General features: G+C 44.2%; 1 protein-coding gene across 1 annotated transcript in view; it reads right to left on the bottom strand.

Moving 5' to 3' along the window:
• Positions 1–9760, bottom strand: part of PHEX (phosphate regulating endopeptidase X-linked) — a 199425-nt gene extending 189665 nt beyond the window's left edge. The window contains exons 1-2 of the mRNA XM_059051149.2: positions 9142–9760; positions 3333–3401 (exon numbers count right to left, since the gene is read on the bottom strand). Of these exons, the coding sequence (XP_058907132.1) occupies positions 3333–3401; positions 9142–9259 (187 nt within the window). The 5' untranslated portion in view covers positions 9260–9760. The remainder of the gene's footprint in view (positions 1–3332; positions 3402–9141) is intronic.
• Between the last annotated feature and the right edge of the window lie 7976 nt (positions 9761–17736).

Consider the following 17736-nt stretch of genomic DNA (forward strand, 5'->3'; position numbering starts at 1 on the left):
ACCGCCCACCGGCGCCCACGCAGCACTCATGCGCACAGCGGCGCCCACGCACCGCACAGCGGCGCCCACGCACCGCACAGCGGCGCCCACGCACCGCACAGCGGCGCCCACGCACCGCACAGCGGCGCCCACGCACCGCACAGCGGCGCCCACGCACCGCACAGCGGCGCCCACTTACAGTGAAGAGGACTGTAACCCTGGTTAGCCTTGTGCTACAGAAACAGCAGAAGTATCTTTTTCAATATTAGAAAGCCAGTCGCCAAGGTGAAAACTAAAAAGAGGGCAGCAAGGGAAAACACTAGCTGGCAGGAGGCGACATAATCAATGGCATTCTTAAAGCTTTACTTTTGCATTATTATGATTCGTAATAAAGAGACAAAACTCATGAAATAAGTGGCCCTCCATACGAAAAGGTGACTTAGGGTTTCAATTTGAGTTTTGGGGGTTGTTTTTTGTTTTTTTTCCTGTGGTACGCGGGCCTCTCACTGTTGTGGCCTCTCCCGTCGCGGAGCAAAGGCTCCGGACGCGCAGGCTCAGCGGCCATGGCTCACGGGCCCAGCCGCTCCGCGGCATGTGGGATCTTCCCGGACCGGGGCATGAACCCGTGTCCCCTGCATCGGCAGGCGGACTCTCAACCACTGCGCCACTAGGGAAGCCCTCAATATGAGTTTGAGTTCAAAATTTTTAATTTCACACATCTGCAAAAAGTGTTCCACAGACAAAGCACAAGGTGACGTCAAGTCTAAAACCTGTCCTCTGATAGTCCCGCCTGGTGCCCCACCCGACTCCAGGTCACCCCTGCTCCACTGGAGAAATCCCTAGGTCAGCTGCTCCGCTGGGAGCAGGAAAGGACCTGGGAATTCCCACATCTTTCTCATCCTTTCTAAGACGAGATCAAAAAGCTGAAACAGTTGTCTAGTCTCTAGACTCCAGTAGGTCTAATGTTATGAAAAAAAGAGCAAGACAGGACCAGGGTCCAAGAGAGTTTCCTGGCATGGCCTCTGGCGCACAGGCACAGATGGAGAGGAGCCACACATGAACTTGAAGCCCAGCCCTGCTGGTAACTTGGGATGTGACCCGGAGCAAGTTATTTAGCTCCTAGAAGCCTACATTTCCTCATGTGCAATTGGGCTGGGTGATAGCACAAACTTCACGGGGTTCTTATGAAGATTTTTATGAGATGGCACATGTAAGTCACTTAACATGTTGTCCGGTTTAAAATATATATATATATATATATATATATGTTGATCACTTAAGAATGGGACAAGGGACTTCCCTGGTGGCGCAGTGGTTAAGATTCCGTGCTCCCAATGCAGGGGGCCCAGGTTCGATCTGTGGTCAGGGAGCTAGATCCCACGTGCATGCTGCAACTAAGTAGCCCACCTGCTGCAACTAAAGACCCAGCACAACCAAATAAATATTTTTTTAAAAAAGAACTCTAATAGAATAGACTGGTGGTTGCCAACGGGTAAGAGAGGGTGGGAGAGGGTAGGAAGGCAAGTTTGGGATTAGCAGATGCAAACTGGTACATATGGAATGGATGGACAACAAGGTCGTACTATATAGCACAGAGAGCTATATTCAATATTCTGTGATAAACCATAATAGAAAAGACTATGAAAAAGAATATATATATATATGTATAACTGAGTCACTTAGCTGTACAGCAATAATTAACAGAACACTGTAATTCAACCACACTTCAATAAAAAAATAAATTTAGAAAAAAGAACTCTAATAACACAACTGTCTAACCTAGTACCTTTGTACAAGGCCTCAGAGTTTAAAAGCCCTTTCACCTAAGTCTTTTCCATCTCAATGTCACCACCCAACCACTGGCAAAAATGTAAGTATCTCTTTGATTCTCTGAATTTTCTTGCAGCCCACATCCAATCCTTTAGCAAGCTCTCTATCTCCTAAACCCTCTTGCCTCCCTTCCCATATCTTGAATTCAAGACAGCATCACCTGTCACCTGGCTTGCCGAGAAACAACCACGTGCCTGAGCGACCTTCTTCCATTCTTGCTCCCTGCAGTGTCTCATCTGCCCCAAAAGGCTCCCCGGAGCCAAGCTCTCCACAGAGAGATCTTTTTGAAGGCTAATAAGATCCTGTGTCTCTCCTAAATCCCTCCGGAGGCTTCTGAGCACACTTAGGAAAAGCTCAAACTTGGCTGGCACCTGGGTTCCCCACTGACCCTGATCGCCTGCATCCTGCCCCTTACCCAGAGGCTCTTCCCATTCCTCAAGTCCCCCAAGCTCTTTCCTCTACGGGACCTTTGCCCCAGCTGTTCCCCCCACCTGGAAAGCCCTTTCCTCCATCTTCACACAGCACTCCCTTCTCATTATTAAAAGGGCCCCTTCAATGTCATTTCCTCAGACTTTGCAATCTAGCCATCCTGTCACTTGCCACCACATTATTCTATTTTTTTAAATTTTCTGCATAACATGTACCACCAGCTGATATTTTTCTTGTCCATTAATTGCCTTGGGTGTTTGTTGTCTTTCTTCCCTTACCTGGTCATTCGGCCTCACTGCTCTATTCCTAGAACCTAACTCAGTGCCTGGGGTGCAATAAATATTTGGTGCAATGATTCATTAATCTCTTCTCTTAAGGCCAAGAGGAGAGTGAAACGACCATGTGCTTAACTTATCCCAACACTTTCCCCTTGGAAAACACACTCTAGTGTCCCTGGCCACTTAAAAATGGGGGTGTGGGGCTGGGATCCAGGTCCTGCAACTCTAGGCCCTAACACTGGTTTATGGAGGGCAAAACTGATAGATGTTGCAAAACTGAGGCAACTTTAACCGCTCGTCTTCACTTTGGGGTACCCACTGATACACAGCCTGTCACCTCAAGAAAAATTTGACTTGTAACGTGAAATAGAAGGACCCAAAGAGATTCCAGGCGACAGTGGAAGTATCGATTTACAGAGGGTCCCTGCTTAGATGCAGACAGGCCAGACCCACTGACCAGAAGATACAGAAAGACTACTTGAGATAAATGGGAATCTATATCCAGCTAAGGAGATATGAAGGTCAAGGTCTCCAGGTCTTAAGGGAGGCCATTCAGCCTTCCACACCCCTTCCCGATTTCCTTATAATGATTTGGAATACTGCACCGCTCTTTCATTGCAAGGAAAAAGAAAACAGGAAACCTACGTTCCACAACTTCACACCAAGTCTTGAAAGAAAACTTAAAATTTCATCAGAATTGCATTTCATACCTGGTAAACCTCAAGCAAACAAAATACTAAAAATACCGCCTGTTTTCTCTTCCACTCACCAAGGTACCATAATCATAACCTGACACAGGATGCAAAACTGACTTACCAGCTTCGATGCATTCTGGCTTCAGGCAGTACTCCGGCTTAGCTTGGAGGCTTAAGAAACCTTGACTCACTGAAAAAACAGACCAAAATAAAGAAATGACTGGCTTGCAGCAGACCACCACCAAGTAACCCACTGTCGGCACATAGGCGATATATTTGCTGTCAGTTCATCCCTCCCTGTGTTGACACCGAATTCAAAAATCCACTTGGCTCAGTATCACAGAACCAGACTCTGGCCACTAGCTAAGTAACCTTGGTGAGACTCCTGGTTGCTCTCAAACTTGGTTCTCTTGACCGTAAGACAAGCGGGCACAACTAGACCAGTGCTGGTCCCCAGGGTAGGGGCAGCACAGCAGCATCACCTGGGAGCTAATTAGAAATGCAAATGACTGAGCCCCACCCAGACCTTCTGACTCAGAAACTCTGTGGGCGGGGCGCAGCCATCTGCGTTTTAACAAGGCGTCCCGGTGAATCTGATGCAGGGTCAAGTTTGAGATCCACTGGGTTAAATGATCTCTAAAGTCTCTTCTATCTCTGATTATCTGTGGTTTAAGTCTCATAATTTCATTTTTTGTTTACAACTACATTCCCATTTTAGTGATGGGAAAATTGAAACTTATAGACTGTGTCATTTGGACCAAATCCAGAGTGGAAGGAAAAAGCTAGCATAGGTAGCATTTAAAGTTCTGCGTCTTGAGCTTCCCTGGTTGGCGTAGTGGTTGGGAGTCCGCCTGCCGATGCAGGGGACACGGGTTCGTGCCCCGGGCCGGGAGGATCCCACATGCCGCGGAGCGGCTGGGCCCGTGAGCCATGGCCGCCGAGCCTGCGAGCCTGCGCGTCCGGAGCCTGTGCTCCGCAAAGGGAGAGGCCGCAACAATGAGAGGTCCGCGTACCGGAAAAAAGAAAAAACAAAACAAATAAAAATAAAAAAAAAAAAATAAAGTTCTGCGTCTTATCTAAACCACCCATATAGACACGGCCCATAAAAGGGGGAAGAGTAAAAATATATCGTACATAACTCAGTCATCTATCAATAGAGTCATTATCTGCCTGCTCTGTACCCCACACACCCTCCTCCCACCAGGCCCAGCCAGACAGATGCATCTACCAGACAGATACAGCTTAGTGGACCAAGCTTCCAACTACTTCCACCAAAACAAAACCAAACAAAAACCCTGTAAGACAGAAGTAGCTTTTCACCAATGGCTTAATTTCCCCCATCTGGCTGGTAACTTCATCTAAATGGATTTCTGCAGAAGTATAGAAGGGTGCCCTATTTGTAAACTTCAGGTAGCACCTGGGCATTAGCAGATGTGAGTTTAGACGTCGAAAATATTGTGGTAGCCAAGGAGATTGTGGAGAATTCATTATTGCTGTACTCTGTGAGCAGAAATAAGGAATCATTTGGAAATGTGGCCATAGGGAGATGGATGGTGGCAGGTAAAGGGGGGACAAGGCCTTTCATAGCACCCTCAATGGAGAAACAGGATCAGAAAGTAGGGCGGTATCTATATTTCTGCTAGAGATGAAAGACCTGTACATCACTTACCAGTGTGGCAACTTGAATTATTTATTAGCCCACATTCATCCTCCAAACAGTCTTTTTTACCTGTGTTACATTAGAGATTCAAGAAAACTGTCTATGGAACAAACATCTCAGGCCTGTTTTTAAGAAAAGAAGTATCTTGTCGTAAAGTTATATTTTGATTTCTTTAGAAAGCAAAAAAAAAGGTAAAAACATACACGTGGAACATAAAGATTAGTATGGAATATTTCAGTATGCCTTGGTGGTAGAACCATGGAGTAAATTTTCCCTTCAGTCTACTTCTATATGGTTACCAAATGTTCTTTAAGGAGCATGTGTCTTTTTTTACAGTGGAAAAACAAAGTTTATTGTAAATAAAAATATTTTATGATTCTGGACAATACCTTCTTGATACTAGCCTTATTTTATTTTAGAAAAAAGATAATAAAATAGTTAGACATTCCTTTCAAGATACAAACTTCCAGTTATAAAGTAAATAGGTCATGGGGATGTAACACACAGCCTGGTGACTATGGTTAGTAATACTCCGTTGCATATTTCGAAGTTGATAAGAGAGTAGATCTTAAAAGTTCTCATCACAAGAAAAAAATACATAACTGTGAGGTGATAGATGTTAGCTAGACTTACCATGGTGACCATTTTGCAATATATACAACTATTGAATCATTATGTTGTACACCTGAAACCAATATAATAATGTTCTATGTAAATTATATCTCATTTTTTAAAGTTTTAAGGAGTTATTTCTTTCATGGAAAATAATTATTGACCGAAAACCTCTAAGGAAGCAAAACTAAAATCAAATATCTTTACCTGGTGATGAGTAAAAGAAAAGTTTAAGTTAAATTAATTAGGACGCAGACAAACCCAATCTCTGAAGGAAGAGCATCATTTCCATGGGGCGGGGGGTTATCTTAAGACCCTGTAAATAAAGAAGGGTCAACAAGCCCAGACAATGTGAAGGTTTAAGTGAATAAAACAGAGACAACAAAAAAATATTTCTAACGTAAAAAATGAAAATGTTACTTTTGGCTGGTTAGGGGCTTTTTAAAAAACTTAAACAGCACTTTGGTTTCTCATTTTATTTTTTATTTAGTATTTTTTTAACATCTTTATTGGAGCATAATTGCTTTACAATGGTGCGTTAGTTTCTGCTTTACAACAAAGTGAATCAGTTATTCATATACTATGTTCCCACATCTCCCCCCTCCTGTGTTAGATTAGTCTATAAGCAGCAGAAATGACTTCAGAATGCAGTGACATCATCCGCATGAGTGTAAAGAGGGGGTCAGCAAACTATGGCCTGTGGGCCAAGTCCAGTCCACTGCCTCTTTCTGAGTGGTCTGTGAGCTAAGAATGTTTTTTACATTTTTTAACGGTTGGAAAAAATCATAAGAAGAATATTTCATGGCATGTGAAAATGATCCGAAATATAAATTTCAATGTCCAGAAATCAAGCTGTACTGGAATGCAGCCATGCCCGTTTGTGTACACATTGTTTACGGTTGCTTTTGTGCTACAACATAGTTGGGTATAGCCACAACAGAGACAGCACGGCCCAGAAAGCTGAAAATATTGTACCCATCAAATCTATATAATGTTATAAACCAGTGTTACCTGAATAAAAAATAAATCTAAAAGAAAAAAGTGAAATACAATAAAATAAACTGGGTATAGGCATATAAGGCCTTAAATCCTAGGGCTCTAAGTTCTCTGAAACCACCCCAAGGCCAGTGGCTATCACTCTTATGTATAAGGACTAAGGTTTTAAAAAAGAGATGACCCCAGAGCCTAAAATACAAATAAGAGGGAAGGAGGAATGCCAGAAATTGCAGACGTGTGACTGAACTTGTATAGGCAGAAAAACATACCACAAAGTTTACCCAGAAGTGCCTTGAAGAGAAGAGGACCTTAACCAGAATACTGTCATAAAGAGCACTGCCTGCCAGGTCCCAGGAGATTTTCAGACAAGGACTTTGCTAGGTGCAGGGTGGAGGTGGGTGGCAGAGCCTGTGGAACGAGGCAGTGAAAAGGGGAGGAGGGAAGGAAGGGAGTCAGAAAGAGTGCAGAGACATTTGACAAAAATATCATTTACGTTTTCATTTGAGAGTGTGCATTTATTTAAAAGCAAATGTCTCTGAATGTATGCATCCAAAAGGACGTGGTCACCTGAAGCAATACTTCTCAAACTTTAATTTGCAGATGAATCACCTGGGGATCTTGTGAAAATGCAGATTCTGAGTCAGTAGGTCTGGGGGGTGGAGTTTAGGCTCCCAAGTGATGCTAATGCTGCTAGTGCACAGACCTCACTTTGAGTAGCGAAGGCGGAGCGAGGCCACACGCTTATTCTCTAACACCATTACAGCTTCTCTAAAGATTCTAAGTGAGGGGGCTTCCCTGGTGGCGCAGTGGTTGAGAGTCTGCCTGTCGATGCAGAGGCCGCGGGTTCGTGCCCCGGTCTGGGAAGATCCCACGTGCCGCGGAGCGGCTGGGCCCGTGAGCCGTGGCCGCTAAGCCTGCGCGTCCGGAGCCTGTGCCCCGCAGCGGGAGAGGCCACGACAGTGAGAGGCCCGCGTAACGCAAAAAAAAAGATTCTAAGTGAGAGAGAGCGAAGTTATTGGGCACATTGGAGAGTTATTTTTTCTATCTTAGGCAGGCCTCCTTACGCATAATAGCATCGCCTGGCTTGATGAATCTCACTGTGCTCTAAAAACTTCAGAGCTGATCCCAAAGAATCATCTTCTCTCAAGGAACAAAGATTTGGAATTCCCCAGTGGCCTAGTGGTTAGGACTCCACAGCAGAGGGCCTGGGTTCGATCCTTGGTCAGGGAACTAAGATCGGTGTGCCCCCCCCCAAAAAAAAAAAGATTTGCTGCCATCAAGAACATTCTGATAATATGCTACAGCCTCAGAATGTAATCATAAGAGAGGAATTTCAAAAAAGCTTCAAGCAGCAGTAACGTCATTAAAAAGAGCACATATTTTTACATGAACAGTAATCATTTGGATTTTTAAGTTTGGGAGTGTTTGCAAAACACAAATAGTCTAACTTTGTAGTCACTTCCCACATAGTACATACTCCCTTGACCTGCCCATATCATTGTTCCTCCAGTTTTGAATTTCAGGATAGGACACTTGCCTAAACCCCAAGTGCCAAGAAATCTCACACCAGTTTTCGAGAGCCTCAATTTCAGTTGCAGGAGGAGGTTCAGCTGTACCAGAAAGCAATAAAGCCATCTAATTTCCTAAATCTTCAGCCACAGAAAACATGGAAAGATGGTTTGCTCATTTTAGCAGAGTTTTCAACCACACAACCCTAACTCTTTTAAAGTTTAATTACTGGCTTTCCCCTGCCAAGATAAACATCGCCTCCTGCATCCAGCATATGCCAAGGTATGTTCCGAGGCTTGCTACATTTCAAACTGCACCTAGACTCTCCTAAATATAGATAGGGCTTGGTCCTACATAACTTTCAAGCTAATGAAACAGTATGGGCCGTATGAGAAAAATACAAAGGCGAAGAGTCAAAGATTCAAAATGCCTAAAATTTTAGAACATTCCTCTCCCCTTTCTATTTCATTCTGTCTCATAAGAATATGCTTTTAACATCATATATACTCTCTGGGTACATCATTCTCACCAAAAGTCATTAAAATCAATGAATCACAATACCTTTCAAATCTTAGAAGGAAAACCTCTGTTTTCCTTCACATTAGTTTTTAAATCTAAGAGAAAGGCAGAGTTAAATTTTTTATTCCACCAGAGTCACTGGATTAGAAAGGAATTGAAGAATATCATTAACGGTGCATTTTTAAAGACTGATTTGTACTTTGTGAGTTAAATTTCACAATTCATTCAGGCAAACACTGACAAAAATCAAGTGGAAAGAAATTCCAGCATGGTTTGATCACAATGTAACGTCTTTCCTCACCAAATAAATCAAAGTATCTGACTATGAATTCAAAAACACTCATTTTGCTACATGTAATGCATAAGAAATGTTTGCCCGACACAACCAAATCCTCTAGCCACTCGAACCCACTTTATACCCGGCTCCACATTCTGGACTATGCATTTGGTACCTGGGAGTTTTTATTTATTTACCCTCCTAAAGAAAAAGCTTCCTTTCATTTGCATATGTAATAGAAACTAAGGATGCACCACCTACGAACACAAGCAAACAAACAGCCCTCCACCTGCATCCTGACCAGGTTTGCCAGAATACAGCACGAGGAAACCACTGCACTAGCCCAGTTCCACTTACCTAGAAAGAGGACCGTGCCCAGCACCAGGGTGCCACCAACGAACACGGCCAGGGCGATTCGAGTGCCTCTGTTGGCCGCCTTCCCACTCTCCACGCCGCTCCCTGTCTCCGCATCCATTGGGAGAGATGTAAGGGCCAGGCAAGAAGAAAGTCGCTTTTTCTCGCCACCCTTTCTCAAATACTTCTTCACAAATGAAATAAAAGAAACCCAAAAATATTGGTTGCCTTGGCTTTCCCCCTGACCAGACAAAACAAACAGTGGTTGCTTTATCTTGGTGCCCTCCCCCCAGCAAGAGGGGGCTCCCCCTCTCAACCGATCGTTTGGCAGGCTCTTCTCTCAGGCGCTCCGAGTGTACATGTTTTACTATGTTACTGAACAGATGTTTTAGCTATTCCAATGTATAGTCACTTGGGGAGGAAAAAAACGATTGTCTTTATCAAAACTGGATTCTTGTCAAACTCCCCCAAACCATGATAAGTTAGGTGGCAAGGATTCTTCCAACCCACTTCAAGATCTCAAAAGAATCACATACTTCTTTGGCGATAATTATTCTGCTCGCCCGAACTGGCTTCATCAAAGATATTCTTTCAGTGTGCGAGTCCCTTTTTAAAGCCTTCTAAGAGTTCCTGGGATATCCTGGAGCATTTTATTTTAGGACGTTTGTGTATGACAGCATGTGCCAAAAATCAGAGTCATAGCCCAGTGCAGTGCAAAGTAGCAATTAAGACAACCTACAGAGGCTGATGGTTTGGACTGGAACTTTGTTTAAGAAAGAAGGAAAAGCACTTCCTTTCCGTGGTGCTAAGAATTGTACAAAAGGCGAGTAAGTGTTCGAATTAAGCTCATTAGCCAGCACAAAAGATATGGCAAAAGGGTTTTCCCCTGTGCATGTTTTGATGAAAAGTGCACCCGTGTATCGTGTCCTCCAGCCCCACCATTGGTTAGTACGTTTTTGTGTTTTCATCAAGCCCCAGTCTCAGCAGATTCCCCAGGATGAATTCAGAGGTAATCCGTCTCAGTGGAAAGACTGATGAATGAATGGGTCTTTGATTTCTTGGATTATATTGATACTAACAATTTAAATTATAAAAATCTGCTTTCTTCACGGGGCAGGGCATCAGATATTTCAGTGTTATTAAAGTGATATCGATTTTATGATCCAATGATATAGATGTCATGAATTCACAGCACAATTACCACCTACCTGTTTTTCTTTTGCTGGAGATCACAGAACAGTGGGAGTGGAGCTGGAGAATTCAGCTACATCTAGAAACCAGGAGAGCACTTTTCTCACGGAAAACTTCTGCCTTTGCCCGTGGGAGGCAGCACAGCAGGGCTCGCCAGACACAGAGGGGTCCAGTATAGCATGGGCTCATGCTCAAAGTCCTGTAACACATCCTACCTTACTTTCTGCTCATTTCATGTTGCCCCCAAACCAGAAAGAATAAGCCTTTGTCCCAATTATGACATCACGGTATGTTGTAGACATTTTGTGCTCATTAGCTGTGGATGTTGTTATTGTTGTTCCAATAACACATCCTAGCAGGCCTTTGGCTTCTAGGATGGGATCCTCCCGAGAGTTTTTGGACTTGACTCCATGCTACTTCTTAGACTGTGAGCTCCATGAGGTCAGGAATCACAACCATCAAGTTCAGTGCTGCAGCCCATCACCCACAGTTCATGGTCCGCAACAGTGAAGGGAGAAAGAGGAGCAATGAAAATTACACAAGTTAGCCTCAGCCACTTACTCTTAAAAAGCAACTTCAGGGGACTTCCCTGGTGGCGCAGTGGTTGAGAGTCCGCCTCCCGATGTAGGGGACGCGGGTTCATGCCCCGGTCCGGGAAGATCCCACATGCCGCGGAGCAGCTGGGCCCGTGAGCCGTGGCCGCTGCGCCTGCGCGTCCGGAGCCTGTGCCCCGCAATGGGAGAGGCCACAACAGTGAGAGGCCCGCGTACCGCAAAAAAAAAAAAAAAAAAGCAACTTCAGGAACCTCAGATGCTAGCATCTGAGGGTCTTTCAGCCTCCTAATTCCTTCTAAATGCTCAGATGATAATGATACTTCACACAGGTATAGCGCTTTCACATCCCATTTTAACCTCATGGTAAACCTATATACTTGCTAGCAAAGGCATTTTTATCTCTGTTTTGCCCCTAAGAAAACTGAGGCCCAAGGACTGGCCTCAGGTGACACAGGAAAAGCAGGAAATGGAAAGATAGCGAGAGGGGGATCACTGCCATACCCTGTGCACAGGGGAGAGGACATTCACATAAGCATGACACCGGGACCCACTTCTTCCCTCTTTCCTTCCTTCTTCGAATCTCCTCACATCTTTCCAGGTCCAGACTGACATGCAGTGGTGATCGTGGGTTGCCGGCTGGAAACCTTGGACTGGCAGTTTCCCCAGAGACGAGGGCAGTGAGGACTTACCCTGAAGCACACCGATCCATCACTTAACCTGGTGAATTCATTCCTGAGCACTCAACTGCTAAGTGAAAAGCCATTAAACCAAAAAATACTTCCATTAGTTGTAACAGGAAAATTAGGATGCATTCCATCCCAAACAAAGATATGCAAATGCAGATAGAAAAATGTATTAATTGAACAATGGAAATAAGTCTATTTCACAATGTCAAAACTAAATACAGTATGTTCACCTAATGTAATGAAGGTTTGTTTTACTCACCAAAGGACGGAGGAAGGCCTGAGAGTGGGTGGGGATCGGCCGAAGAAAGGGCGCACGTGAATCATTCACCATCAAGTGCATTCCTCATTCTGTGCTGTTTTCTGCACGAACTTTTCAACCTTTTCAGAGATGAAGATTATTTTGCGCTCAAACTGCACTTAAAAATAAAGTTGCGACACAGAAGAAACCCTCTGGAGCAAAGTGAAGAAGTTCAAAGCACAGAAAATGAATTGAGTGCTCACAAGAGACAAAAGCAGGGATCTGCAAACTAGGGCACGTGGCCCACTGCCTGTTTTTGTAAATAAAGTTTTATTGGAACAAAGTCAGGCCCATTTGTTAATGCATCATCTACGATTGCTTGCATGCTACAAAGTCGAAGTTGAGTAGTTTTGTGACACAGATATTAGGTGAAGCTTAGAATATTTACTCTCTGGCCCTTTCCGGAAAAGTTTACCAATCCCTGGACTAATGAGCAACAAAAGATGCTGCCTCTTCAGACCACCCACACGGCACACATACACAAAGCAAAATGGTCATCCACACTCGACTTGCTTCTCAAAATCGTTCCATTTGATATTCTCTAACTACAAGCTGTTGCGTCAAGGAAATTGGTCGAGGTGTCTTTACCTGAAACCGTGCTACTGAAACTACAGCATATTACTTAGTGTGTTTTGAAGTGAAAGGTCATTGTTCTGGTATAAAAAGGGGTGGGCAGTGTCAAAACACTTTTATAATTTCTCAATAGCTGTAAAAATGAGTTAAATGAAAAGTCACTATGCAGGTAAGTCTGTTAATAGTCTGGTCTGCACCCATCCGTTTCAATTAAGAAGCTCCAGGGCTATCAGGAGCCTTAACTGAAATCAATGAATGAATCAACAGAAGTTTCTTGAGCTTTACTCAGGCGCATGGTCCTGTGCAAGGCCTGTGAGGGAAGCTGAAGAAGCCATGCCGGAGATTCCAGACTGGAAAACTGGGCTTGGGCAGGAAAACATCCAAAAGCCTTGGCAACTTAGTTACAGAACACTAAAGGTCAGTAAATGTCCAAAGAAATAGAAAGAAATCTCTGGGTGGTAGACTTGTCGGGAAGACTTCCAGGAGGAGGGCCAAGAAGAATGGACAGCTTGAGGAATAAAAGGAACGCTTCCAGAGAGGCCAAACCCCACCCCAAGAGGGGACCTGCCTGCGCATTTACATCTCTTCCCGCAGGACTAACAGGTGAGATTACTTATCCAGAGATAAGTGATTCCTGCAATCTCAGCCCAACTCCAGTGGCCAGGAGGACAACTGAAAACGAGTCTATGTTAGACATGAGTGCATCTGGTCATTACTTGGATGTTTGGGGTCTTCTGTTTCTGGCAGTAAAATCCCACGTGGGCCACAATTTCGGTGAGAAGGAAGGAAATGATTCAAATCCTGAAAAATGTACTCATCCATCCCCTGGAAGGAGGAGGGAGGGAGTGAAGGGAAAAGAGGGAGAGAGAAGCTAAATGCTGAAAACTCAGAGCTGGGAGCTGTGGCAGGGCTCTGTTATCCGTTGGCAGGTCCATCAGATTAGGGAAGGTTCAAGTCCCAGGCCTTGCACTAAAGGGACTCATCACTTACATTATATCTGATCTTTTTAAACATCTTTCTTAGCTAGGTGTTCTGTGTCCTTTTGCAGATGAGGAAACTCAAGTTTGGAGCTAGTAAGTGATTTGCCCAAGGTCACAAAGCAGGTATTTGTTTTAAGGCCTGAGGGGTTTCAAATTCCAACCTCTTTTCTCTGTGCCATGTTTCTTGGCAATTGTGTTTATCTATCTCAGGTAATTAGCAGAGGTAGGTATAACATATCAAAACAACACTTGAGCTGAGGAAAAGCGATGATAAACTATGCTTCCTCTAATTCTCTTGTTAAAAAGATTAATTATCGCGTTTTATTTCCTTAACAGGAACAGCAGCCATAACTTAATATGGGGGAAAAAATTTTTTTTGATTTGGGGAACAAAAATAGCAATACATAAAATATCTCCTGATTTCCTGCTGCTGGTAACTGAACATTAGGAAAGATATATGAATTTGAAAGGTATCTATCCATGAAGTGTACTTGTTTACTTCCGAGCCTAAAGGGGACTTTTATTCCCTGATTTTCTCACCTCCTGGACCATACAGCTACTATTTCTTCAGTATGCCCTCCTTTTATGCATATTATCATCAGTCCTTATGGCAGTTCTATGATATAGGAATCTTTTCACGGGTTTTACAGATAAGGACACTGAAGCTGGCAGAAGATAAGTAATATTCCCAGGGTCACCTGATGGGTAAATGACAGAGCCCAGCTGGAACTCAAATCTTATCTGGCTCCTGGTTTGAGAGGTACCCGGGATTTTTTCTAAACACGTATGATAAGATGACGGACACAGAGACAGGCTTCAAAAGAAGAGTGTTACTCACAGTTTTCAAGAGGAAGTGGCATGCCATGACACAGAGGGCTACAAGAGGAAGCACCAGGGTTGGTCAGACGGCAGAAGGGGTGAGGGGAAAGTCTGAGCAAAAGCCTTTATTGTGGTTTCCAAGGGAAGAAATGGGCGAGGCAGGGTAAGCAACTGAGCAGGTTTAGAACTGGAATAATTTCAGCAGGCTCTTGTCTATAGGAGTGGGCTCTAGTTGTCCAGTACCCGGCCCTGGGGTGATCAGGGTAGGGGGACAGTGTCCTGGATACTGCACAAGCCTGATAAAAGGAGGCAGGTGGGGGCATGAACTTGGGATTGGCTGGTTTGCATTTCAGAGGCATGGTAGAAGGCAAGTCATTCACTATGTTTAGGACTTAGCTAACCCTTGGAGGGGCAGTCCCTCCCTGGGACTGAAAGGAGTCGCGATCTCAAAACATCGTAAAATATAGAAAATTAAAAAATGATTAACAGCCGCAAAACCCATGAGATTTTTTCCAAAGCACTCTACTGCATAACACTTCTATTAAAATGTAATAACTATTCATCCAACTAGAGCGTACATACTACATCCTCAAATTGATCAGACCCACTCTGACCCCTCAGCTAGACTACTAACCTATACAAGTTTGAACGTCTTTGATTAATTACAGCCAACTGCTCAAGGAAGGCTTACTCAGATGTTTATGAAGGCAAGAGGCATATAGAGAAGCGATTCTCAAATGTGAATGGTCAGGCACCAGAATCTTCTAGAGGGCTGGTTAAAATGCAGACTGCTGGACTCTGTCCCTAGGGTGTCTGATCCAGTAGGTCTAGGATGGCTGGAAATCTCCATTTCTAACAAGTTCCCAGGCGATGCTAATACCATTGGTCGGAGGACAACGTTTTGAGAACCACTGGCTTAGAGAAACCACTGAATCTCTTTACAATGTATCAGTAGTAAGGTAAACTCAAGAACTAACAAAGCTCAACATTAAACTTAGGTATTGAAACCAAGGATGACATTCAAAATATTTAACAACAAGTAGGGCATGGCGCCGACCAGGGGGCTGGGGCCAGTCTCAGCGGCCCCTGCTGTGGCAGGCTGCTATGACTCTGTTAACAATTGTGAGGTAGAGCACAGTGTGCCGGAGGGCGATCCCGGTTCAACAAAAGATTTTGTGTACTTGCAAGAGCAAGTACACAGCCTACCTCGAGGGGCCGCACTGGGGTGTGTGCCTCTCTTAGGGTCCTCGGGTAGAGTGCTTTGGGGTTCCTGAGTAAGGCCAGATGGACCAATTCAAACCAAACAGAGCAAGGTTGTGGTGAGCTCCACTGGAGTCTTATCTAAGAGGCACACAAGGGGGCCAGCCCTGGGAGGCAGGGAGACTGCTAATCACAAGGGCTGCTGGGAAAGTCATATCAGGAACTTCCCTTTGCTTGTGTCTCTGCAGGCTGTTATCTAGGGCACGCACTTGTATGAGGGGCGAGTGTCAGTTTAAGGCTCCCACAGGCTGCTAGGCTCTAAGAGTGAATGATTCAGAAAGCAAGGCAGGGGGCTTCCCCGGTGGCGCAGTGGTTGAGAATCCACCTGCCGATGCAGGGGACACGGGTTCGAGCCCTGGTCCGGGAGGATCCCACATGCTATACAAATGGAGAAAGGGAACTAAGGTAAGATTTTGACATTTCAACTGATTATTTTCAGTTCTGTAATGCATTTGAAAGTTTTTTACTCTAAAAAGAGCTCGTTTGACACAATATAATATTTGCCATTATTCTTCCAAACATAATGAGTACTCACTACCCGTATTTTTTAAAAATTATAATACAGTTCCCTCAAGCTCATTTCTACATTGTGAGACAAGAGTACAAATGCAGGTCCATCCACATATCATTTAAAGCTGGAAATCAGGCTACAAACTGTTAAATCAAGTATTCTGGCCCCCTAACTTGTAAATATGCCTCTTACCCACCTGGAAAGCCACGCTCCAATTCAAAATTCACAGACTCTGTGAAGTTCCATGCAAAAACATGTTGGCACCCCCTTTTCTCTGCTCACACCCCCACCCCCACCACCAGCAGCCCCCCGAGCGGGGGCAGAATCTTCCATCATCCATCAGGCTGTGGGATGATAAACTAAGGAGACCCCCAGGGGCCCTGGAAATGGTCACTAAGCAGTTTGGACAGGACATTTCATGTCTCGGGGATACAAACTGTGTTCTAGAAGGGGACAGAGGCACAGCCCCTTGGCACTTCGGACCTGTCCCTGGTGGCGAGGGGCACAGCTGGAGGAGAGCCAGAGTGAAGCCCTCTTGAAACCAGCACCCAGGACAGGTCCCCTCTTGACCAGTTCTCAGGGCAAAACCGTAGTCCTTATCACACAGCTGACAATTTAAACCCTTTCACATCCAACCTACCCAAATAGATTTAAACTACAAGAATTTTTTTTTAAAGAAGAGAAATATAGACCTCAGGTATTGGGGATGATCTACCAACTGCAACTGAGGGCCTTGACAGTGAAAGCCAAAAGGAAAAGACCTCAGTTAGGCGTTCTTAAATAATTTATGCAAGTTCCTTTGTTTAAGGAGACAATGTTTTTCAACGTGTCGAATTCCAGGAACATTTTATTTTGTCAGTATTGTATAAAATTCATCAGGTGATATATGAATTTCAAACACGTAATACATTATACCAACAGGAAAGATAATTTGTCTTCCTAAGGAGGTGATAAATACGACATTACACAACAGACTGCCTCGCTGATATTATTAGCCATGAATTCCATTTGGAGTTTACTGCTCATCTCAAAGGCTTAGCATTATTTAACTGTAATAACTCCCAGTCATAACCACTCAGACGATCGATTCTGTTTAATCACTGATGTTACTGTACTGGTGAAAAGGCTGCATTATTTTTGTTTGAAGCTAGCACACCAAGTCCCGTGGTATGGTATAATTAAGAACAACTGTTTACTTTTTCTTAAATTCAACACCCCTCACCCCCACCTCAAAAGCTAGACATTAAAGTACTAAATATAATGATCTCGGTAAACCAAATTGCTATGTTCCTGGCAGCCCTTCCCTGCTGTTTCCCTTAAACATTTCTATCTAAAATGATGATGAATAAAAAAAGAAAAAAAAAAAGAAACCTGGAAAATATACAGCTCTCCCTTCACTGTATCATCCAGCTAACCATCAGAGTTTCCGTTCCAGGGCTGAAAAGCACTCCCTCCCCCCTTCCTCTGTCCCTTTCTGGCCATTTTAGATTGTTACTTGCATTGTTTCAAATGTCCAAGGGGCACACAATGCAGGATCATGAAACACCAGCCCGTTATTTTATGTCTGTGAGTCAGTCTCCCCGCGTAGATTGCGGAACATTTTTGAGGGCCTTCAATCATCTCGGTTTGCTCGGTACCCCACCAGGGCCTGACCCATAGAAGTACCCATGTTACTGTATAAACAAATGATTACCTTGTTGCCCTCATGAACTATACAGTATTGAGT

Source organism: Kogia breviceps, chromosome X (assembly GCF_026419965.1).
Source record: "Kogia breviceps isolate mKogBre1 chromosome X, mKogBre1 haplotype 1, whole genome shotgun sequence".
NCBI lineage: Eukaryota > Metazoa > Chordata > Mammalia > Artiodactyla > Physeteridae > Kogia > Kogia breviceps.